At 45.4% G+C, this 24,916-nt stretch overlaps 1 protein-coding gene across 50 annotated transcripts in view; it reads right to left on the bottom strand.

Annotated features, from left to right (window-relative positions):
* The window catches only part of ACAD10 (acyl-CoA dehydrogenase family member 10), a 72,070-nt gene that overhangs the window by 40,893 nt on the left and 6,261 nt on the right, over positions 1–24,916 (bottom strand). For 38 of the 50 annotated variants that reach the window (XR_012420668.1, XR_012420669.1, XR_012420671.1 and 35 more), the window contains exons 2-6: positions 22,574–22,773; positions 12,281–12,429; positions 8,038–8,232; positions 3,893–4,051; positions 1,222–1,381 (exon numbers count right to left, since the gene is read on the bottom strand). Coding sequence is in view for 26 of the 50 variants with exons in the window: in XM_065525246.2 (XP_065381318.1) it covers positions 1,222–1,381; positions 3,893–4,051; positions 8,038–8,232; positions 12,281–12,429; positions 22,574–22,773 (863 nt within the window). In the remaining 24 variants the exon portion in view is untranslated. The remainder of the gene's footprint in view (positions 1–1,221; positions 1,382–3,892; positions 4,052–8,037; positions 8,233–12,280; positions 12,430–22,573; positions 22,774–24,916) is intronic. The other 12 variants (XR_012420677.1, XR_012420678.1, XR_012420681.1 and 9 more) reach the window with 2 other exon arrangements.

The following is a 24,916-nucleotide window of genomic DNA, read 5'->3' as shown; positions in this document are numbered from 1 at the left end:
TCACTGCAACCTTGGTCTCCCGGGTTCAAGTGATACTCCTGCCTCAGCCTCCCAAGTAGCTGGGATTACAGGCACCCACCAAAACGCCCGGCTAATTTTTGTATTTTTAGTAGAGATGGGGTTTCACCATGTTGGCCAGGCTGACCTCGAACTTCTGACTTCAGGTGATCCACCTGCCTCAGCCTCCCAAAGTGCTGGGATTATAGGCGTGAGCCACTGAGCCTGGCCCCCTTTTATTCTTTTTCTTTTTTTTTTTAAGAGGGAGTCTCACTCTATCACCCACGCTAGAGTGCAGTGGCGCAATATAGGCTCACTGCAACCACTGCCTCCCGGGTTAAAGCGATTGTTGTGCCTCAGTCTCCAGAGCAGCTGGGACTATAGTTGTGCACCACCACATCCAGCTAATTTTTGTATTTTTAGTAGAGACAAGGTTTCACATCGTTGGTCAGGCTGGTCTCGAACTCCTGGCCTCAAGTGATCGCCTGCCTCGGCCTCCCAAAATGCTGGAATTACAGGAGTGAGCCACTACACCCTGGTCACCAATGCAAATTCTTTTTTTTTTTTCCTGAGATGGAGTCTTGCTCTGTTGCCCAGGCTGAAGTACAGCAGCACAATCTCGGCTGACTGCAACCTCTGCCTCCTGGGTTCAAGCAATTCTCCTGCCTCAGCCTCCTGAGTATCTGGGATTACAGGCACCCACCACCATACCCAGTTAATTTTTGTATTTTTAGTAGAAACAAGGTTTCACCAAGTTGGCCAGGCTGGTCTCGAACTCCTGACCTCGTGATCTACCTGCCTCGGCCTCCTAAAGTGCTGGGATTACAGGCGTGAGCCACCGTACCCCGCCTGCCAATGTAACTTCTAAGTCATCTTCACAAAATGGGCTGTCGTCTCAAAGCATGAGAAACTGTAAAATCCTCTGAGCACATACTGCAGTCCCCAAGTTCCTCTCCCTGTTGAAAGCAGGCAACCACTGCCATACCACACTCTCAGGTGTAAGAGTGGGATAGGTATACTTTTGGAGATCCATAAATAGGGAAGTTAATGCTTTTTCCCAAGCAAAACTGAAAGCAGTGCTCAGATGCACCAGGCCCAATGGCTATTTTCCTCACTGTAAAGCTTCTTTGTCTCCAGCCCATTCCATTAGGGTTGAAAAGTGAGAAACAGACCAAAACCTTCGCCTCGGAGAGAGTTACCAAAACATGAAAGACACCCACATACCTGTGGTCTGGATACCCAGTAAGTCTTTGAGGTACTTCTTCAAGGAATCTTTCGGAATTTCCATCGTCTTTCTCACAGGCTGAGTGTTTGGAACACCTAGTCTCAATGTAAAACCCAAGAGAGCTTCTAATTCCTTTACTGCAGTCTCTGGGTCATTAACCTGGTTTCAGAGAGAATATGTATATGTATATATTTTGTTGTTGTTATTTTTCCCTTCTTTTCACAGAATGTTGAGAATATATATACATTTTTTTTTAATTTTACAATTCATGGTAGTACAAGTGTAGAGAATATATATTGAACAGGTGCCAGCAGTCAACCCTGGCCCCAGGGGCTCCTATCTGTTTCCTAGGAGGTGTCCGAAATGTTTGTTCCCCAGTGCCATAAAGACATAGCACTTGAACACAAATTTAATTTACTCAGGAAGGCCATTTTTACTTCCTGCAGAAAGGGTACACTCGCCAGCAGTTTTGCCACAAGAGTACACCAAACAAAGGAGACAGGGTCATTTATAACCTGACGCATCCACCCTACTGCTGTGTCTGGTTTCGCTGGAATGGGACTTTTAAATTCTGTATTTATCCTGATTGGCGAGCAACTTAGAATTTTTTTTTTTTTTTTTTTTTAGATAGAAGTCTCACTCTTTCGCCCAGGCCGGACTGCAGTGGCGCTATCTTGCCTCACTGCAAACTCTGCCTCCTGGGTTCACGCCATTCTCCTGCCTCGGTCTCCTGAGTAGCTGGGACTAAAGGCGCCCGCCACTGCGCCCAGCTAATTTTTTATATTTTTAGTAGAGACAGGGTTTCACCGTGTTAGCCAGGATGGTCTCCATCTCCTGACTTCATGATCCACCCGCCTGGGCCTCCCAAAGTGTTGGGATTACAGGCGTGAGCCACCGCACCCGGCCTAGAACTTTTTGAAAGAGGCAAAGGTAGAGGAGAACAAAGGAAGGAAGAAGTAACTTGTGGAATGCTGAGAAAAGTAAAAACACCTTCAAATAAGGAAGAGGAACAGGCTATGACCTAATGCTTGCTTGGACCAGTATAAGCATGCCAGGGCAAATATTTAGGCTAAATTGTGGGAGTAAAGAACATAAAGTACATTGATTTCTTTATCACAGCTAGCAGATATTTAAGAATGCTAGCACAGGTCTTCAAATACATTTTGCTTCTAAGAGAAGTTACTATTTATTCCTACTTAAGTGGGGAGGAAAGTCTTTGAAGAGGAACCTCTACTTTACTTTTTACAATTCCCCCTCTTTTTATTTTATAATTTCTCTTCAAATTTGTTTAATATGTTTTGATTTAATTGCTTTGTTTGTCCCTCTAATAGAAGTAATTTTTCCAAATAGGGTGGAGGAGAGTTTGGAGTTAACTCTGTACAGAGTGGCAGAGACAAGATTTTGTATAAAACTTCAAAGGCTGGGCGCGGTGGCTCATGCCTGTAATCCCAGCACTTTGGGAGGCTGAAGCAGGCAGATCACGAGGTCAGGAGTTTGAGACCAGCCTGACCAACATGGTGAAACCCCGTCACTACTAAAAATACAAAAATATTAACCGGGGATGGTGGTGTGCGACCGTAATCCCAGCTACTCAGGGGGCTGAGGCAGGAGATCACTGGAACCTAGGAGGCAGAGGTTGCAGTGAGCCGAGATTGAGCCACTGCACTCCAGCCTAGGTAACAGAGTGAGACTCTGTCTCAAAACAAACAAATAGCCGGGCGCGGTGACTCACGCCTGTAATCCCAGCACTTTGGGAGGCCGAGACGGGTGGATCACGAGGTCAGGAGATCGAGACCATCCTGGCTAACACGGTGAAACCCCGTCTCTACTAAGAAATACAAAAAACTAGCCGGGCGAGGTGGCGGGCGCCTGTAGTCCCAGCTACTTGGGAGGCTGAGGCAGGAGAATGGCGTGAATCGGGGGGCGCGGAGCTTGCAGTGAGCCGAGATCGCGCCACTGCACTCCAGCCTGGGAGACAGAGTGAGACTCCATCTCAAAAAAAAAAAAAAAAAAAAACCTTTGAAGGCCGGGAATAATATAACAGCCTACAAGAATAAGGACACCAATAACAAGAGCAAACGAGGTGAGAACTGAAGTTAAAACTTCTTTTTATCCACTGAACCAATGTTTTATTATTTTAGAAAATGGGTGATTTATTTTAGAATTTTTGGCAAGTTTATCAGATAGGGAGGTTAATACTGTAGCACTTTTGTTATAGTCCATCAGGGACAGTATTATTAGGAACAAAGGTACAATATTGAGTTTTAATTATGAAACAAACATCTTTTTTTTTTTGCTAATATTATTATTTTTTTTTGAGATGGAGTCTTGCTCTGTCATCCAGGCTGGAGTGCAATGGTGCAATCTTGGTTCACTGCAAGCTCTGCCTCCTGGGTGAACACCCCTACAAAGGTCTTAAGCCTACCATTCACCTCCTTTCCTATCTCTTTTCTCAAGCTGCCTTCTCAGTACCTGTTTGTCTTGCTTCTCATTGAAAATTCAAGCAGCTAGTCACATAGATTTCATAATTAACACAAAATAAGATGACTATGGAAATGTAGGGGGAAACCTTAAGGAAAGCTAGAGCTACAAATGTAAAAAGATTACAGAGAAATATGTTGCACTAGTGGCTCGTGCATGGGAGGGGGTTCAAAAAATAGTGACTATTACCTTAATGGTGTGAATACCAAGGCTGGCAGCTGCTTTTACATTTGGTCCAAGGTCATCAAGAAAGATAGACTCAGAGGGCTGCAGGCCGAGCCGCTCCAAGCACAGCTTGTAGATCCTAGGGTCTGGCTTACAGATCCCTTCCACGCAGGACTCCACGACCTGATGGAGGGACGGGAATGAGAGATGAATGTCCCTAAAGGTGGAGCTCCCACACGCATGCTGGTAAACTTTTTGAAAGGAAAAGCATAAGAAGGACAGTTGAGATTTATTATAACAAGTAATTTAAGATTGTTATGATATAAAATGATGTTGCCTTCTTAAATTGAGGAATTTGACAATACTGGGTTACAACATGGGGGCAAACTCGAGAAACCAAAATGTCTGTTTCAGACACTGTGACCCTGTGCAAACAAGCAAAGCTATAATGGGCCTCAGTGTCATCATCAACAAAATGGGAAGAATATTAATAGTCATCTTACCTATCTTAGCTCAGTAAGTTGTGAAACTTAAATGAAACTTAAGTGAGTTCCAAAATGACAAAGCATTTGGCTAATGTCACATCTTGGGGCTAAACAAAGCAGAAGAAAAGCTGTACATGTCAGCTTTATGGGAAGTAGTTCACCATTTTTTTTTTTTTTTTTCAGAAAGAAGACACTGTCACAAGTATAAAATAAATACGAACTTAGTGTTTATTTTAGAGGTTTAAAAACCCATCCATACTCCATTTAGACAGAAATTCCATGGGAGGGCTGACACTGCTCCTGACATGCTAAGAGGCTCCTATACTCTGATGACCTTGCTTCAGCCACGTATCTGATCTGCAATGGGTGGAGGGTGCTGGTGAGAGTACAGGAGAACCTGGGAAAGCCTTCTCAGTGTCAGGCTGTCTCTGATCCACTGATTCCCCGAAAGTCCTTTTAGTGTCCCCAGGGCTTAATCTCCTATAGTGTGGGCCCAAGACAGCCACATAGCCTATAACCAATACCCTCTGATCTGCCCTAAGAACAGAACTAAATCTCTGACTTGCCATTTGGAATGACCCAGGCTCTCCAAGGCCAAGGACAAATCCAATGGCCCCTCTCTCTATCCCACACTTGCATTCTGGGTTGGGTGAGAACTGCCCTTTCAGGTAAATAAATGTCCGAATAAACTGGACCTTTCTACTTTCTCTTGTCTTCTAAGGACCTGAATGAGCTAAAAAAAAAAAAAAAAAAAAAAAAAGTCTAAGAAGCTACCCTAAAGAAAACGTCAATAGTGAGAAGTACAGAAGCAGGGTGTCTCAGACACCGATCGATGTAACGTACCAGATGGAAGCGGCAGAGCTGTACTGGCTGAGACAAGACACAGGAAAGTGGAGGGAACTGTGGGGGATGGGGCGAAGTTCCAGGAAGCAGACAGCTCCTCTCACTAGGTGAATTACATTTGGGGGAAGTAAAATAAATTCTTAAGATTTGTTTGATAAGATCTCTAGCCTTCTTTTTCTGTTCTATTTTGCACACGATGGCATGAACTTATTCAGGGTTTCTATTACTTTCTTGGCAAACCAGGAACTGTGGGAACAAGGCCAGTGTTTTTCCAAATGTGGATCAGAAAAAAATGATTTTATTTACCAAGGCTCTATCCCAGGAAGATAGAGGGGAAGCCTCCTTCTCAAGGTAAGCATGACGGAGGCTGTGTGGTAAGACAGAAGCATGGACAGAATCCGAAGTCCAAGTCCCTCACTGCATCTTGAGGTGTCTCACCCCAGCTGCACGGCAGAATCACCTGTGGAGCTTTTTTGAAATACACATAGGGCCGGGCGCGGTGGCTCAAGCCTGTAATCCCAGCACTTTGGGAGGCCGAGACGGGTGGATCACGAGGTCAGGAGATCGAGACCATCCTGGCTAACACGGTGAAACCCCGTCTCTACTAAGAAATACAAAAAACTAGCCGGGCGAGGTGGCGGGCGCCTGTAGTCCCAGCTACTCGGGAGGCTGAGGCAGGAGAATGGCGTGAACCCGGGAGGCAGAGCTTGCAGTGAGCTAAGATCCGGCCACTGCACTCCAGTCTGGGCTACAGAGCGAGACTCCGTCTCAAAAAAAAAAAAAAAAAGAAATACACATGCCTGGATCCCAACTAGACATACTCAACAAAAGCCTCCAGGGAAACAGACCCAGAATCTTTACAAACTTCCAGGTTATGTGATGTGTAGGCAGAGTTGAAAATCTTTAATCTCACTGGCCCAACGAAGGGTACAAATACAGCCAGGCATAGGCAGATGTAGGGCTAAGGGAATATGCCACTTCCTGGAGTCCAGCCAAAGTAGCTCTTCCAAAGATGGAAAGAATCAGAAAGGGGCTCTGGTAGCAAAATGTCCAATACTTGAGTTATCAGAGAAATTTCATCCAATGTGTTCCAGAGGTTACCATGACTCTCACTATATTTGGTGAGCTGTTCCCTTTTGCACTGACTCGGAATATCTTTGGAGCAATGGGCCAGGGGAAGGGTTCTTCTGATCCATCACAACTCTAAAAGGTGCTGGAAGATCAACTGCCAATCTGGGCTTTGGAGTCTCTAAAGGGAATTATCACTGCTGTTGGTTGTAAGACAAAAACAAACATTTTTAAAATATCCAAATAGGGCCGGGCATGGTGGTTCATGCCTGTAATCTCAGCACTTTGGGAGGCTGAGGTGGGTTGATCATTTGAGGTCAGAAGTTTGAGACCACCCTGGCCAACATGGTGAAACCCGGTCTCTAATATTAATAAAAAACAAAAACTAGCCAGGCGTGGTGGCATGCACCTATAGTCTCAGCTACTAAGAGGCTGAGGCACAAGAATTGCTTGAATCTGGGAGGTGGGGATGCAATGAACTGAGACTGAGCCACTGAACTCCAACCTGGGCGACCGAGAGAGACCCTCTCTCAGGGAAAAAACAAAGAGAGTACCCAAATAGGGGCCAGGCATGGTGGCTCATGCCTGTCATCCCAGCACTTTAGGAGGCCGAGGTGGGTAGATTACTTGAGGTCAGGAGTTCAAACTTTGGAGTCTCTATCCCAGGAAGATGGAGGGGAAGCCTCCTTCTTCCCTGGCCAACATGGTGAAACCCTGTCTCTACTAAAAATTCAGGGGTGGTAGTGCCAGGGGCAGTGCATGCCTATAATCACAGCTACTCAGGAGGCTGAGACAGGAGAAATGCTTGAGCCTAGAAGAGGGAGGTTACAGTGAGCCGAGATGGTGCCACTGTACTTTAGCCTGGGCAACAGAGCAAGATTGTCTCAAGAAAAAAAAAAAAAAAAAAAAAAAAAAATATATATATATATATATATATATACACACACATAAAAATAGGCCATGCACGGTGGCTCATACTTGTAATCCCAGCACTTTGAGAGGCGGAGATGGGCGGATCACTCGAGGTTGGGAGTTGAAGACCAGCCTGGCCAACACGGTGAAACCCCGTCTCTACTAAAAATATAAAAATTAGCCAAGCATGGTGGCACACGTCTGTAATTCCAGCTACTCAGGAGTCTGAGGCATGAGAATGGCTTGAACCTGGGAAGCGGAGGTTGCAGTGAGCTGAGATTGCGCCACTGAACTCCAGCCTGGGTTACAGAGCGAGACTCCATCTCAAAATAAATAAATAAAAATAAATAAATAAGTAAAGTACCCAAATACAGCCAAGCATGTCAAAACTATAGGTTTATCACATGACAGGTTGGGATACACACATAGAGCAGATGGATTTAGTATGGAAGTAAATCAGGCCAAGGAAGTCAGTAAAGTTTTATTGGACAGCACTGGTCTAGGAATTAATGTCACAGAAATAGAAGGCAACATAGTTCGTCTTAGAAAAGGCCAAAGGATCCATTAAGATGTAAGGGCTGATAGAGATGCTTGTGTTATATGAAGACTAAGGTTCGAATTTAGAATGTAAAGCTGAAGTGTCAACCGGTTATCAAATGCCATAAATGTCTGACCTTGCTAAGAACACAGTGTTATTTTAAAAGGTCTGTTTTCAACCTATTGCATTTAAACCTAACTTAGTCAAGTGTCTGAAGGAAAAACTCCCTCACTCAAGACCTGTTAGAAGGCAGCATTTAACGCTGCACCCTGAAGCGAGGGCACAGATTCTGTTCCAATGGTTTTCAATTAGCTCAAGCTTACCACATCAAACTGTTTCCGGTCCAGGGGCAAAAAGCTTTTCTGGTTGGGAAGATAAAAATTATTGCTCAAGACTGCAGTCTGAAGACCTTTTGCCCGAATTTGAGTTATGGCCTCAGTCATCACTGGGAACTGCTTTGCCACTCGCTCACTGGTCAGCAGAGAGAAAAATGAGTCCACAGGCACGGAGGTTTTTGACTAAAAACAGGAGAGGGCAGGGGAGAACAGCAATCATTAAGAATGACAAACACTTGGCCGGGCGCGGTGGCTCAAGCCTGTAATCCCAGCACTTTGGGAGGCCGAGACGGGCGGATCACGAGGTCAGGAGATCGAGACCATCCTGGCTAACACGGTGAAACCCCGTCTCTACTAAAAAATACAAAAAACTAGCCGGGCGAGGTGGCGGGCGCCTGTAGTCCCAGCTACTCGGGAGGCTGAGGCAGGAGAATGGCGTAAACCCGGGAGGCAGAGCTTGCAGTGAGCTGCGATCCGGCCACTGCACTCCAGCCTGGGCGGCAGAGCGAGACTCCGTCTCAAAAAAAAAAAGAGTGACAAACACTCATGGCCAACAGAAAAAAAAAATAAGCTTATTCCTGGAGTCCTTCTGCTCTCTGGCTACAGGAGCCGAGGCTCATAGCTTGCTGCCTGCAGGAACTGTGTTTCTCACTTCCTCAGCCCCTGTGCTGAACTCTCATATAAGATTTTAAAAAGTTACCTAGGACTAGAGTTATAAGCTAGGCACAGCGGCTCACACCTGTAATCCCAGCATTTTGGGAGGCTGAGGTGGGAGAACTGCTTGAGCTCAGGAGTTTGACACCAGCCTGGGCAACAAAGTGAGATCTAAAAAAAAAAGTTTTTTAACTTAGCCAGGCTTGGTGGCGCATACCTGTGGTCCCAGCTACTCAGGGGGTTGAGGTGGGAGGATGGCTTGAGCCTGGGAGCCTGGGGCTGCAGTGAGCTACGATCAAGCCATTGCACTCCAGCCTGAGCAACAGAGTAGGGAATCGAGCTATTTATACCAATATTACAATTAAATGAGTTCTTTATTCTGCTCATGGATTGCTAGTCGAAAAAAAAAAAAACCAGCGTATCATAAGAGGATACAGTGAACTCTAAAAGTATATTAAGTATATGTAATTTAATTTTTAATGCTTGAGAAGTCATTTAATGCTTTTTGTATTGCCTCAGCATCACCATTATGAACTTTAGTTTCTGATCAATTTTTTTCTTGTTTTTAAATTCAATCTGTGTGGGTTTTGAAAACTCTTATAAGATCGGGCGCAATGGCTCACGTCTGTAATCCCAGCACTTTGGGAGGCTGAGGCGGGCGGATCACAAAGTCAGGTGATCAAGACCATCCTGGCTAACATGGTAAAACCCTGTCTCTAGTAAAAATGCAAAAAGTTAGCCAAGCGTGCTGGCACGCACCTATAGTCCCAGCTACTCGGGAGGCTGAAGCAGGACAATAGCTTGAACCCAGGAGACGGAGGTTGCAGTGAGCCGAGACCATGCCACTGCACTCCAGCCTGGGCAACAGAGCAAGACTCCGTCTCAAAAAAAAAAAAAAAAAGAAAACTCTTATATTATCACATTTCAAAATCTGCAAAGGCAAGCCTGCTATTTTATATATACATATACACACACAGATTTTAGAACAGCTTTACTGAAATATAATTCACATGCCATGCAAGTCACCTATTTAAGGAGTGCAATTCAGTGGTTTTTAATATATTCACAAAGTTGTGCAACCATCACTGCCATCAGTTTTAGGACATTTTCATTACTCTAAAGAGCAAATCAGCCAGGTGTGGTGGCTCACACCTGTAATCCCAGCACTTTGGGAGGCAGAGGCAGGCAGATCACAAGGTCAAGAGATCGAGACCTTCCTGGTCAACATGGTGAAACCCGGTCTCTACTAAAAATACAAAAATTAGCTGGGGCTGGTGGTGCATGCCTGTCCAGCTACTCGGGAGGCTAAGGCAGGAGAATCACTTGAACTCGGGGGGCAGAGGTTGCAGTGAGCTGAGACTGCTCCACTGTACTCCAGCCTGGGTGACAGAGCGAGACTCTGTCTCAAAAAAAAATTTTTTTAAAAACAGTAAACCATACCCATTAACAGTCACTCCTCATTTCCCCCAAGTCTCCCTGTACTAGAAAACCACCAATCTACTTTCTATCTCTATGGATTTGCCTATTCTGAACATTTCACACAGATGGAATCACATACCATGTGGTCTTTTTTGACTGGCTTCTTTCACTTTGCATGTTTTCAAGGTTTCCTATTATATATACACATATATGTGTATATATATAAATTGTGGAAAATATATGTAACACAAAATTTACCATTTTAACCTTGTTTTTTGTTTTTGAGATGGAGTCTCACTCTGTCACCCAGGCTGGAGTGCAGTGGTGTAATCTCGATCTCAGCTCACTGTAACCTCTGCCTCCCAGGTTCAAGCAATTCTCCTGTCTCAGCCTCCCAAGTAGCTGGGATTACAGATGCCCACCACCACGCCTGGCTAAACTTTATATTTTTAGTAGAGATAGGGTTTCACCATGTTGGCCAGGCTGGTCTTGAACTCCTGACCTCAGGTGATCCGCCCACCTTGGCCTCCCAAAATGCTGGGATCACAGGCATGAGCCACCGCACTTGACCATTTTTAAGTATACAGGCCAGTGGCATTAAGTACAGTCATGTTGTGGTGCAACCATCACCATCACCACCATCTACCTACAGAACTTTTCTTACTATATTTTAAATTATATTTTAGTAGACCCATTACAGTTACATGAGCTATATAAAGAGCTTAGAACAGTGCACAGTACAGAAAAAAATGTTCAATATTATTATTGTTTTAAATAAGCTGTTTTATCAAAGCCATTATGTAGACAGCTCCTGTTTTGGTATCTGTTGGAGGGGAGCTTTCAGGTTGCTGAATGCATGGAGGTGCTGGGAGAAGGGTGGCAGGCCCAGAAAGGGTACAATGGCTCTAAAACCTTTGCCCCCAGGTATCTTGTTGTCTGGCTGTTCTTTCGTATCCTTCATAATATCCTTTATAATACACTAGAAAACATTAAAAAAATATATGCTGGCTGGGCGCGGTGGCTCAAGCCTGTAATCCCAGCACTTTGGGAGGCTGAGACGGGCGGATCACGAGGTCAGGAGATCAAGACCATCCTGGCTAACACGGTGAAACCCCGTCTCTACTAAAAAAATACAAAAAAACTAGCCGGGCGAGGTGGCGGGTGTCTGTAGTCCCAGCTACTCAGGAGGCTGAGGCAGGAGAATGGCGTGAACCCGGGAGGCGGAGCTTGCAGTGAGCCGAGATCCTGCCACTGCACTCCAGCCTGGGCGACAGAGCAAGACTCCGTCTCAAAAAAAAAAAAAAAAAAAAAAAAAAAAAAAAAATATATATATATATATATATATATATATGTATATGCTGGAGGAACTTAGTAAAGAATTTTTTTTTTTTTTTTTTGAGACAGAGTCTTGTTATGTTGCCCAGGCTGCAGTGCAGTGGCATGGTCATGGCTCGCTGAAGCCTCAGTCTCTAGGGCTCAAGCCTCAGCCTCCTGAATAGCTGGGACCAGAGGTGTGTGCCACCATGCCTGGCTAATTTTTTTGATTTTTAGTAGAGACGAGGTCTGGCTATGTTGCCTAAGCTGGTCTCAAACTCCAGAGTTCAAACAGTTCTTCTATCTCAGCCTCCCAAAGTGCTGAAGTTACAGGCGTGAGCCACCACACCTGGCTAAGAATATTTTTAGTTATTCATATATAAATTGAACACCTAGGGGTGAAATAAATAACTTTTTTTTTTTTTAGACAGAGTTTCGCTCTTGTTGCCCAAGCTGGAGTGCAATGGCATGATCTCAGCTCACTGCAACCTCCACCCTCGAGGTTCAAGCGATTCTCCTGCCTCAGCTTCCCAAATAGCTGGGATTACAGGTGTGCGCCACCACAGCCAGCTAATTTTTTGTATTTGTAGTAGAAACGAGGTTTCACCATGTTAGCCAGGCTGGTCTCAAACTTCTGACCTCAGGTGATCCACCCTCTGGCCTCCCAAAGTGCTGGGATTATAGGCATGAGCCACAGCGCCTGGCCTAAGAAATAACTTTAAAACATGTAATGGGTTATAAGGTTTCACTTTATTTTCAGTTTAACTAACTTATACATGAATGTTGCAACCACTACTCAAGACAAAAAGAAAAATATGGAAATGTAGGTATGTTTATCACTCACCATTTCAGAGCATAGTCTCCCAAATTCTCGTAAAAAACCCTCTGCTGTTATTTCTGCTCTCATAAATCTCATCCAGGGCCCATTTTCACCACCTTCCATCAAGGCCTTTAAAATAGTTCCAGAAGGGATACGATTCTGTACCTCCCATTCTATAGGAAGTAAAATATGCAAAAGTGGAATACATTGATACATGATGGGGTTTAGGGAGCTCAGGAAAATTACCATACCAGTTCCTATGGCCTCGCCGTACTGCCAGGGTGGATGCTGTTGGAAATTTGCAGACATTCACAAAATGCAAAATCTCAACCTTAGACACCCAGAGGAAGAACAATACTAATTTGTACAACAGAGAGCACACTGCTGTGAAGCATCAGGTCCTTAGTGCTTGCTTGAGAGGACTCTGGGCACTGCATATGAATTTTCTTCCTTGGTCTCATATTCACCAGACCATATGTTAGGTCACTTACCTGGACCTGGCAGAGACTATGGAAGCACTTGAAGGAATAAGCCAGATCCTGGTGGTCCCCAAAACATGCCCTTCCTTCTATAAGCTATAGTAATTCTTCACAGCATGGAATGGATACACTGAAATGTTTGCCTGAAATGCTGTCTTTGTAGATAAGGAAGGAAACGTCTTTTTTTCAGAAAAAGGCTCACTCAGTCACCCAGGCTGGAGTGCAGTGGTACAATCTCAGCTCACTGCAACCTCCGCCGCACAGGTTCAAGTGATTCTCATGCCTCAGCCCCGCAAGTAGCTGAGATTACAGGCATGCGCCACCAAGTCTGGCTAATTTCTGTATTTTCAGTAGAGACGGGGTTTCACCATGTTGGCCAGGCTGATCTCAAACTCCTGACCTCAGGTGATCCGCCTGCCTCAGCCTCCCAAGGTGCTGGGATTACAGGTGTGAGCCACTGCGCCTGGCCAAGAAGGAAATTTCTGTCCACAAAGAGATAAGGCAGTGGATGGATCAGCATCAGTATCTGTGGAATACTGGGAACATTTGCGCAAGGATTGTTTCTCCCCATCCACAGTTGCTTTTTCTGTCTACAGTACAGATGCTGGGGGCAAATATATACATACAACATTCATAATTATATATCTAAGACAAAATACACTTTACATATAGCTTTTGTTTTGGAATTAAAAAACCTTTGTTGTTTTTTTCTGATAAAGTAGTGCCTGTGCATTGAAAATTTTTCAGACAATATATTTCATAGAAAGCTATACAAAAGAAAGTAGGCTGAGTACAGTAGCTCACACCTATAATCCCAGCACTTTGGGAGGCCGAAGTGGGAGGATTGCTTGAGGCCAGGAGTCTGATACCAGCCTGGGCCACATGATGAAACCTTGTCTCTAGAAAAAATTTAAAAATTAGCTTGGTGTGGTGGCATGCACCTGTAATTCTAGCTACTTGGGAAACTGAGGTGGGAGGATCACTTAAGCCCAGGAGTTTGAGGTTGCAGTGAGCTATGATGGTGCCACCGCATTGCAGCCTGGGGACACAGAGCAAGACCCCATCTCTCTTTTTTTTTTTTTTTTTTTTTGAGACGGAGTCTTGCTCTGTCGCCTGGGCTGGAGTGCAGTGGCCGGATCTCAGCTCACTGCAAGCTCCGCCTCCCAGGTTTACGCCATTCTCCTGCCTCAGCCTCCCGTATAGCTGGGACTACAGGCGCCCGCCACCTTGCCCGGCTAGTTTTTTGTATTTTTTAGTAGAGACGGGGTTTCACCGTGTTAGCTAGGATGGTCTCGATCTCCTGACCTCGTGATCCGCCCGTCTCGGCCTCCCAAAGTGCTGGGATTACAGGTTTAAGCCACCGCGCCCGGCCAAGACCCCATCTCTTAAAAAAAAAAAAAAAAAAAAAGAAGAGGAAGGGGAAGGAAGGAAGGAAGGAAGGAAGGAAGAAAGGAAGGAAACAGGACAAGCAATCCTATCTTTCAGAAATAGCCAACGTTAACAATCTGGTATATGTCCTTTGAAAATAACGAGACTGTTAAAACTCAATCCAAAAAATACTTCTTTAATTTTAGAGCTAAAGCATATAGCATTTTTCACAGCCCCGGAGTTAGTAAGCATGTGAGGAAACTGGCACCTCATATGCTGTGGATGGGAGCGTAAACAAGCACAACCTCTGCAGACACAGCAATTTGATAATTTCTGTCAAAATCTGAAATGCACATACATTTGATGTAGTAATTCTACTTCCAGAAATTTCTTCCATATATATTTATGAAAGTAAGCAAAGGTTATGTACAAGGCTGTTTGTGCAGAATTGTTCATAATAAAAATAACTAGAAAAGTTAAATGTATATTAATAAGGTGCTTATTACATCAATTATGATATATTCAGATAACGGAATACCACACAGATGTTAAAACATATAAACTTGCCCAAAGGTCAGCAAAATATGGTTTGGGGGCAAATCTGTCTCCTATCTATTTTTTTAAGAGATGGGGTATTGCTGTGTTGCTCAGGCTGGCCTCGAACTCCTGGGCTCAAATGAACCTCCACCTCAGTCTCCCTAGTAGCTGGAACTATAGGCACACACCAGCATGCCTGGCTCTACCTATTTTCGTAAATAAAGTCTTATTGGAACACAGCCACACTTGTTTACTATTGTCTATTATTGCTTTCTTGCTGCAATGGTAGAAGTTAATAGTTATGACTGAGAGTATGGCTCACAAGGCCTATCTAGCCTTTCTTTATTTTTTTTTTTTAAGATGGGGTCTTAAAATACAAGTAGCATTTACAACAGCAAAAAAAAAAAAAAAAAAAAAAAAGATGGGGTCTTGCTGCTGCCCAGGCTGGGGTGCTGTGGCACAGTCATGGCCCACTTCAGCCTCAAGCTCCCAGGATCAAGTGATCCTTCTGCCTTAGCCTCCTGAGGAGCTGGGATTACAGGTGCGTGCTACCATGCCGAGCAATTTTTTTATTTTTTGTAGAAATGGGGATCTCACTATGTTGCCCAGGCTAGTCTCAAACTCCTGGCCTCAAACAATCTCCCACTTCGGCCTCCCAAACTGCTGGGATTGTAGGCATGAGCCATCGCATCCACTATGTCTAGCCCTTTACAGAAAAAGTTTGCTAAGCCCCAAACTAGATCGTAGACATATGCCAACTGATATGAAAAAGATGGCAAAATATCATACTGAGTCAAAAAAAGGTATGGAACAGTCTACAGCATATGATCCAGTTTGTATACACACACACAGACACACACACTCACACACACACACACGGGCAATTTTTTGAAAATAAACAAGAAACTTTTCACAATGATAATCACTGAAGTCTGGAATCAACTGGGAAAGGGTCGAGGTGGCAGCAGGAAATTTCCTCTGTATTTTATACTCTTTTAGCAGTTACTATTCAATAAACGGGGTTGGCATAACTAGGTTTCAATATGGAATAAAAATTAAATTAAATAATCTTTCAGGCCATCACAAAACCAATTCCCAATACAGTAAATATCCAAGTCAGAAAAATAAAATTCTAAAAAATTGAAAACAATACAGAAGGCTAGGCATGGTGACTCATGGCTAAAATCCTAGCACTTTGGGAGGTGGAGGTGGACAGATTGTTTACACTCCCAAGTTCAAGTTCATGTTTTAACATCTGTGTGGTATTCCGTTACACTCCCAAGGCCAGCCTGGGTAACATAGTGAAACCCTATCTCTACAAAAAATACAAAAATGAGCCAGGTTTGGTGGTGCAAGCCTGTAGTCTCAGCAACCTGTGAGGCTGAAGGAGGACAGCTTGAGCCTGGGAGGCAGAGGTTGCAGTAAGCCAAGGTCACTCCACTTTACTCTAGCCTGAGTGGCAGAGTGAAATTTCATCTTGAAAGAAAAACAAAACTTTGGTACAGCTAAAACCATTATCAATAAAATCAAAAGACAATGCATAAACGAGAAAATATTCGCAAGTGATACAACAGATAAAAGGTTATTACTGGCCAGGCGCAGTGGCTCACGCCTGTAATCCCAGCATTTTGGGAGGCAGAGGCAGGAGGATTACCTGAGGTAGGGAGTTCAAGACCAGCCTGACCAACATGGAGAAACCCCGTCTCTACTAAAAATACAAAATTAGCCGGGCGTGGTGGTGCATGCGTGTAATCCCAGCTACTTAGGAGGCTGAGGCAGGAGAAGTGCTTGAACTTGGGAGGTGGAAGTTGTGGTGAGCCAAGATTGCGCCACTGCATTCCAGCCTGGGCAACAAGAGCAAAACTCCATCTCAAAAAGAAAAAAAGGTTATTACTGAAAATTAGCAAGAAAAGTGAGCAATTCATGGAAAAACTGAACGACCAATAATATTAAAAAAAAAAAAAAGAAAGGCTCACTACTCAGGAGGCAGGAGGATCACTTCAGACTAGGAGTTTGAGACCAGCCTGACAGCCTGGGCAATACAGCAAGATGCTCTCTCAGAAAACAAACAAACAACAACAACAACAACAAAACAAAGCCAGCCAGATGCAGTGGCTTGTGCCTATAATCTCAGCACCTTGAAACCCTGAGGCAGGTGGGTCATTTCAGGTCAGGAGTTCGAGACCAGCCTGGCCAACATGGTGAAACCCCATCTCCACTAAAAACATACAAAAAATTAGCCAGGCATGGTGGTACACACCTGTAGTCCCAGCTACTAGAAAGGCTGAGCCATGAGAATAGCTTGAACTAGGGAGGCAGAGGTTACAATGAGCCGAGATCACACCACTGCACTCTAACCAGGGTGACAGAGTGAGACTCTGACTCAAAAAAAATAAAAAATAAAAGGCTCAAACTCAGTCACAATCAGGCAAATGAACATTAAAATAACAGAAAGAAAAAAAAAAAAAAGGCCAGGCCCGGTGGCTTACGCCTATAATCCCAGCACTTTGGGAGGCTGAGGCGAATGGACCACGAGGTCCGGAGATTGAGATCATCCTGGCTAACACAGTGAAACCCGTCTCTACTAAAAATACAAAAAATTAGCAGGGCATGGTGGCAGGCGCCTGTAGTCCCAGCTACTCAGGAGGTTGAGGCAAGAGAATGGTGTGAACCCAGGAGGCGGAGCTTGCAGTGAGCCGAGATGGCATCACTGCACTCCAACCTGGGCAACACAGCAAGACTCTGTCTCAAAAAAAAAAAAAAAAAAAAAAAAGAGACCAACCTGGTCAACATGGCGAAACCCTGTCTCTACTAAAAATACAAAATTAGCTGAGTATGGTGGCACACACCTGTAATACCAGTTACTTCGGAGGCTGAAGCATGAGAATTGCTTGAACCTGGGAGATGGAGGTTGCAGTGAGCCAAGATCACGCCATTGCACTTCAGCCTGGGCAACAGAGTGAGGCTCTGTCTCAAAAAAAAGGAAAAGGAAAGAAACCACAAAGATGGAATTTTCATCTACCACACTAACAAAATTTTTTTTTTTTTTTTTTTTGAGGCGGAGTCTTGCTCTGTCGCCCAGGCTGGAGTGCAGTGGCCGGATCTCGGCTCACTGCAAGCTCCGCCTCCCGGATTTACGCCATTCTCCTGCCTCAGCCTCCCGAGTAGCTGGGACTACAGGCGCCCGCCACCTCGCCCAGCTAGTTTTTTGTATTTTTTAGTAGAGACGGGGATTCACTGTGTTAGCCAGGATGGTCTCGATCTCCTGACCTCGTGATCCGCCCGTCTTGGCCTCCCAAAGTGCTGGGATTACAGGCTTGAGCCACCGCGCCCAGCCTAACAAAAATTTTAAAGTCAAACATTCTGAAATTTCGAAATCATTATACCCTCTGAATTCAATTTTTTTTTTTCAAGATGGAGTCTTGATCTGTCACCCAGGCTGGAGTGCAGTGGTGCTATCTTGGCACACTGCAACCTCTGCCTCCTGAGTTCCAGCAATTCTCCTGCCTCAGCCTCCTGAGTATCTGGGATTACAGGCATGGTTTACCATGTCCAACTAATTTTTTTTTTTTTTTTTTGAGACAGAGTCTCGCTCTGTCGGCCAGGTTGGAGTGCAGTGGTGCGATCTTGGCTCACTGCAAGCTCCACCTCCCGGGTTCATGCCATTCTCCTGCCTCAGCCTCCCAAGTAGCTGGGACCACAGGCGCCTGCCACCACACCCAGCTAATTTTTTGTATTTTTAGTAGAGACAGGGTTTCACCATGTTAGCCAGGATGGTTTCAATCTCCTGACCTCGTGATCCAACCACCTTGGCCTCCCAAAATGCTGGGATTACAAGCATGAGTCACCATGCCCGGCCTAAATTCAATCTTAAAGTGTTTGAGCTTTGGTATGAAAATGCATTTTTGGAGAAAAATAAAGTAAAATAAAAAATAAAAAACTAAAATGTTTGGGCTGTACTTTGAATTCTTTGTTGTGTGTACTAATTTTATAGTAAACTAATAGCTTAAATCAAGCTTTTCTGAAAAGGGCCAGATGATAAATATTTTAGGCTTTGAAGGCATTAGGGACCCTGTTGAAATTACTCAACTCTGCCAGTACAGGGCAAAAGCAGTCATGGACAATATGTAAACAAATGGGCAAGACAGTTTTCTTTTTTTTTTTTTTTTTTTTTTTTGAGACGGAGTCTTGCTCTGTCGCCCAGGCTGGAGTGCAGTGGCCGGATCTCAGCTCACTGCAAGCTCCGCCTCCCGGGTTCCCGCCATTCTCCTGCCTCAGCCTCCCGAGTAGCTGGGACTACAGGCGCCGCCACCTCGCCCGGCTAATTTTTTGTGTTTTTAGTAGAGACGGGGTTTCGCCGTGTTAGCCAGGATGGTCTCGATCTCCTGACCTTGTGATCCGCCCGTCTCGGCCTCCCAAAGTGCTGGGATTACAGGCTTGAGCCACCGCGCCCGGCGCAAGACAGTTTTCTAAAAAAATTTCATTTTTATGGACATTGAAATGTGAATTTCACATAATTTTCACATGTCACAAAATATTATTCTTGTTTTGATATTTTTCAATTAGTATTTCAAAACATAAAAGTCATTCTTGGCTGACAGGCCATACAAAAACAGACAGCAGGTGAGGCATGGTAGCTCACGCCTGTAATTCCAATGACTCAAGAGGCCAAGGCAGGAGGATCACTTGAGCCAAGGAGTTTGAGACTAGCTTGAGCAACATAGCAAGACCCCATCTCTATAACAAACAAAAATTAGGCACAGTGGCTAACACCTGTAGTCCAGCTACTTGGGAGCCTGAGGCAGGACTGTTTGAGCCCAGGAGTTTCAGACTGCAGTGACAGTCTTGCTCTGTCTCCCAAGCTGCAGTGCAATGGTGTGATCTCAGCTCACTGCAACCTCTGTTTCCTGGGTTCAAGCGATTCTCCCTGCTCAGCCTCCAGAGTAGCTGTGATTACAGGTGCCCACCACCATGCCTGGCTTATTTTTGTATTTTTAGTACAGACAGGGTTTTGTCATGTTGGCCAGGCTGGTCTCAAACTCATGACCTCAAGTGATCCACCCATCTCTCGTCCTCCCAAAGTGCTGAGATTACAGGCGTGAGCCACCGCACCTTGCCAATTCTAGCATATTCTTATCAAATGACCCTTGATATGGTTCATTTGAAATAAACATCAGAAGCTCCAGTCAAGCAAAAGACAAAGTATAAGGCATCACTATTTTTTTCACACACCTACCCATCAAATATTTCCTGAATGACTGAGACAGCCTGCAGAGCTAACACTGCAACAGTGAAGTGAAGAAATCCCAGATCTGGGGTCCTGGAATCCAAGAGCCCCATAGAGGAGACATGAACACATCCCACTGCAAACTAAAATGTCTCGGTGAAGGTGAAACTTGCATGGGAATTGGCTATCCAGGAACATTCTGCCCAGGTTGCAAATGAGGTTGGAGAAGTCTTGACAGAAGAGGACTCTTGAAGTTAATAACAACCATGAGATTTATTGAGTGTTCAAAAGATTCCAGTCATTGCTGAATAATATCCCCTTAAATTTGCCATTAAAAGCATCAGTAGGATTTGAACAGGCAGAGGAGACAGGGAGGAAACAGAGCTTGCAAAGGCATAAACATGCAAATGCGCCTGGCATGCCTGGGGAGCATCAGGTAGTCCATAGCAGGAAAGCTAGAACTGAGAGGAGCCCTGAATCCCAGGCGAAAGCTTCCAGACTTAATCTAGGGGACTACATGCAGGCATTCAAGGTTTTCAAGCCAGGGATGAAAGGAACAAGATCTATGCTTTATTTTTATTTTATTTATTATTTTGTGACAGGGTCTCACTTTGTCACCCAGGCTGGAGTGCAGTGCTGCAATCTCAGCTCACTGAAGCCTCAACCGCCTGGGCTAAAGTGATCCTCCTACCACAGCCCCTCAAGTAGCTGGGACTACATCCATGCACCACCACACCCAGGTAAGTTTTTTGTATTTTTCGTAGAGATGAGGTTTCACCAGGTTGGCCAGGCTGGTCGTGAACTCCTGTGCTCAAGTGATCTGCCCACCTTGGCCTCCTGAAGTGCTGAGATTACAGGTGTGAGCCGCTAAGCGCAGAAGCAAGATCTATGTTTTAGAAAGGTAATTCTGGAGCTGGGAGGAGATTTTGTAAAATCCAGAAAGCCAGAGGCAGGGAAAGAGTTAGGAGGCTGATGACATCATTTGGGTGAGAGAAGGCAAGGGTGGAGGCAGTGGGAATGGAGAGAAGTGAATTGGTTCTTAAGATATTCTGGAGAAAGTCAAGAAACTTTCTGTTCACTGATCTTTATGTTCTTCCCCACTGCCTTTTTTTTTAGAGACAGGTTCTCTAAAAAAGCCTGTTGCCCAGTCTGGGATGCAGTGGTGCAATCCTAGCTCAAGATGGGGTCTCACTGTGTTGCTCAGGCTTAGTCTTTACGTTCTTTGTAAAAGAATAGATTCAGCTGTCTGCAGAACAAGAATATTTGGGGGTGGTAAGGAGCAGGGGGAGCAGACAGTCTGGAACAGCCCCTGAGGTAAACATGACAGAGATATGAGTGAAGGAACAGAGAGGCTCAGGTGTAGCACCAAGGGCCCACCTGAGGCTGGAGCTCAAAACTAGCTTGTGCAGCCAGTTTGCATGGCTGAGTAATTTGGTCAGCAGTGCTGGAAAGCCTAGACATGCAGGCATAGAAAACCTGTGCCTGGGTTGATTCAGGATGGAGAACTGGCCAGCTGGCCACCGCAGAAGCTCAAAAGGAGAGGGATGGCTGTCTGTCTGCCCCTTTGTCCTTCTTGCTGGCTGGCATGAGAATGTGATAGCAGCAGGTGAGACAGCCAAGACAGACCACGAGGTGAGAGTGGAAATGAAAAGTCACAGTAGAGCAACATGCTAGAAAGAGCTGGAGTCCCTGATACCACAGAGTCACATCACACAGTGCCCCAGACCACATACCTGGGCTTTTATGTGCAAGAGAAACTTCTAGCTTGTTTCAGTCACTATTTTTTTTAGGTTTTCTACTGCCTGAAGCCAAAACGACTCTAACTAATAAAAGCTGAACTGAGTAGAAAAGAAGTAAAACCAGGAAGGGGCAGGTAAAGAGAAGACCAGACACCAGAGGGCTGACTCTTACCCTGTCAGTCCAGAAGCAGGTTTAGAGGGAGTGGGGTATAAAAAAGGAAGGCTGTAATCAAAAGGGGACTTTCAGCATTCTAGATTTCAGAAGCAGCGCAGTTCCCAAGAAAAAGTGGTTAAATTCTTTGGGTTTTTTGTTTGTTTGTTTTTGAGTAAGGGTCTTCCTCTGTTACACAGGCTGGAGTGCAGTGGCATGATCATGGCTGACTACAGCCTCAACCACCTGGACTCATGTGATCCCCCCACCTCAGCCTCCTAAGTAGCTAGAACTACAGGTGCATGTCAACGTGCCCAGATAATTTTTAAATTTCTGCAGATATGGGGTCTCATTATGTTGTTCAGGCTGGTCTTGAACTCCTGGGCTCAAACGACCCTCCCACCTCGGTCTCCCAAAGTGCTGGGATTACAGGCCTCAGTCACTGTGCCCTGCCTTGGTGGTTAAATTCTAATCACAGTACTCATGGCAGCTCATCATTGATTGAGAATTTAGGATGCACTGAGCAATCACTGTGCTAAGCAAGTGCTTCCCATGGATAACTCTCCGCCAGATCCCAAGGAGGAAGGCACTACCATTAGCTCTCATTTAATGATGAGGAAAGTAAGATCTGGAGAAGCTAAACCATGCGCCCAAGACACTCAGCCCCCTAGTGGTGCTTGGAATTTGACTCGAGAGCCAGAGCATGGCCTGCTAGGACATACTGCTGCCCAAGTGTTCCCCTCTGCCTTCCTGATCACCCTCCATTCTCCCACCGCCACCCTAGTCCCCCAAAGTGAAACAGAATGAATAGCTCACCCGCAGCGACTCTCCCGGGAGAAGGAATGAGAACTCCGCCCATGTCGAAAATCACTGCTCTATAGGTGCTGCCTCCAAGGTGCGTCCATCGGTGGGACCCCTGGTGCCTGCGCTGGATGTGTTTCAGGAAGGCTGTCCTCCATGCCCACTGGAGACAGGAGGACTGGAAACAGCTCCTTACACACATGGTGAAGCCGAGGCTGTGTGGGAAGAAGGCACAGGGCGTGACGTGCCTGCACTGCCTCCCACGCAGGCCTCCATCCTAGAGTCAGAGGGGCCAGCCAGACATCTCTAACCCATCTCCAACAGGCACTTCGAATCACACCCACAACTGACCTCAGTGTCTCCTCCCTCCCTGGCTACTCGGTCAAGGGCTCCATCGCTCACTCGGCTGCCCAAGCTAGAAAGCTGGGACTCGCCCTGACTTTCCGCAATTTCTTTTTTTTTTAGAGACGGAGTCTTGCTCTGTCACCCAAGCTGGAGTGCAGTGGCACAATCTCAGCTCACTGTGAGCTCCGCCTCCCGGGTTTACACCATTCTCCTGCCTCAGCCTCCCGAGTAGCTGGGACTACAGGTGCCCGCCACCACGCCCAGCTAATTTTTTGTATTTTTAGTAGAGACGGGGTTTCACTGTGTTAGCCAGGATGGTCTCAATCTCCTGACCTCGTGATCTACCCGCCTTGGCCTCCCAAAGTGCTGGGATTACAGGCATGAACCACCACACCTGGTAACTTTCCGCAGTCTTTACCTCACCACGCCCCATATAGTTCTGTGCTGTCAAGTCTTCCTCCTGAAAATCTCATCTACCTCTTTGCATTCTCACTGCCACCATCTTGCCCATGGATCCTAACTGGCCCCCTTGCCTCTTCTCAGACCTCTCTCCAATTTTTTCTTCACCCTCCAGTCAGAGTATTCTTTCAAAATTGCAAATCTGGGCCAGGCACAGTAGCTCATGCCGGTAATCCCACCACTTTGGGAGGCCGAGGTGGGTGGATCACCTGGGGTTGGGAGTTCGAGACCAGCCTGACCAATATGGAGAAACCCCATCTCTACTAGAAACACAAAATCGGCTGGGCATGGTGGCACATGCCTGTAATCCCCTCTACTCTGGAGGTTGAGGCAGGAGAATCGCTTGAATCTGGGAGGCGGAGGTTGCAGTGAGCCAAGATCGTGCCATTGCACTCCAGCCTGGGCAACAAGAGCAAAACCCCATCTCAAAAAACAAACAAACAACTCTTTCAATGGCTCCTCATTGCCCTTAAAATAAACTCTCAATTCCTAAGCCTGGCTTAAAAGGCCCTCTAAGGTCTACTCCCATCAGGCACAGTGGCACGGGCCTGTAATCTGTTCACTTAGGGAGGCTGAGATGGGCAGATCACTTGAGGTCAGGAGTTGGAGACCAGCCTGGCCAACATAGTGAAACCCCATCTCTACTAAAAAACACAAATATAAGCTGGGCATGGTGTTGGGCGCCTGTAATCCCAGCTACTCGGGAGGCTGAGGTAGGAGAATTGCTTGAACCTGGGAAGCGGAGGTTGCAGTGAGCTGAGATTGTGTCACTGCAGTCCAACCTGGTTGACAAAGCCAGACCCCATCTTAGGAAAAAAAAAAAAAAAAAAAAAAAAAACTCTTTTTGCAGCAACTCCCCATTTTTTCTCCTCAACCTGGGATGATCTGGACACGCATATCTACATGCAGTTTCCTCAAACCCATGTTCTCCTCCTTTGCAATGCTGTGTTCCACCAGCTGCCTGGCTAATTCCAAACAGTCCTTTGGGTTGTAGTTTACCAGTCACTGTCTTCATGAAGCCTCTTCTGGAAGTCAGAAAAGACTCATTAGGAGTTTCTCCTGTGTGCTCCTAAGATGTCCTGTACTCGCCTCCTCCTAGCACTTACGATGACACCCTCACACCACAAAACACTATCATTTCCACTTACAGATCACTGCAGCAGACTAGTAACTGTTCCCCAAACTTACTTTCAAACGGTTCAGAAAAAAAAAAAAGACAGACACAACACACATACATGCACACGTATACAGATGCATACCTATATACACCTGTGTATAGAGAAAACCAAACATGGCCAGACATTAATAGTGAGTCTAGATGAAAGGTATAACAGGAGATTATTGTTCTTTCGACTTTTCTATAAGCTTGAAATAAAAAGATGGGGAAAAAACCAAAATAATAAAGGAAAATTCTAGTTTCTTCATGAAAATTTTTAAGCTTTTGATGTGATTTCTACAGTTAAAAAGCTTACTAAAAATCAGGAGAGTGCAAAACAGGTTGGTAAGACAGCCTCTGAGTTTAGAGGAGTCAATTCCGTGGGGCCAAAAGGACTC

The sequence above is a fragment of the Macaca fascicularis genome, chromosome 11, assembly GCF_037993035.2.
Source record: "Macaca fascicularis isolate 582-1 chromosome 11, T2T-MFA8v1.1".
NCBI classification, from domain to species: domain Eukaryota; kingdom Metazoa; phylum Chordata; class Mammalia; order Primates; family Cercopithecidae; genus Macaca; species Macaca fascicularis.
Note: the sequence above shows the minus strand (reverse complement) of the source record. Positions and strands in the feature narration are given on the sequence as shown.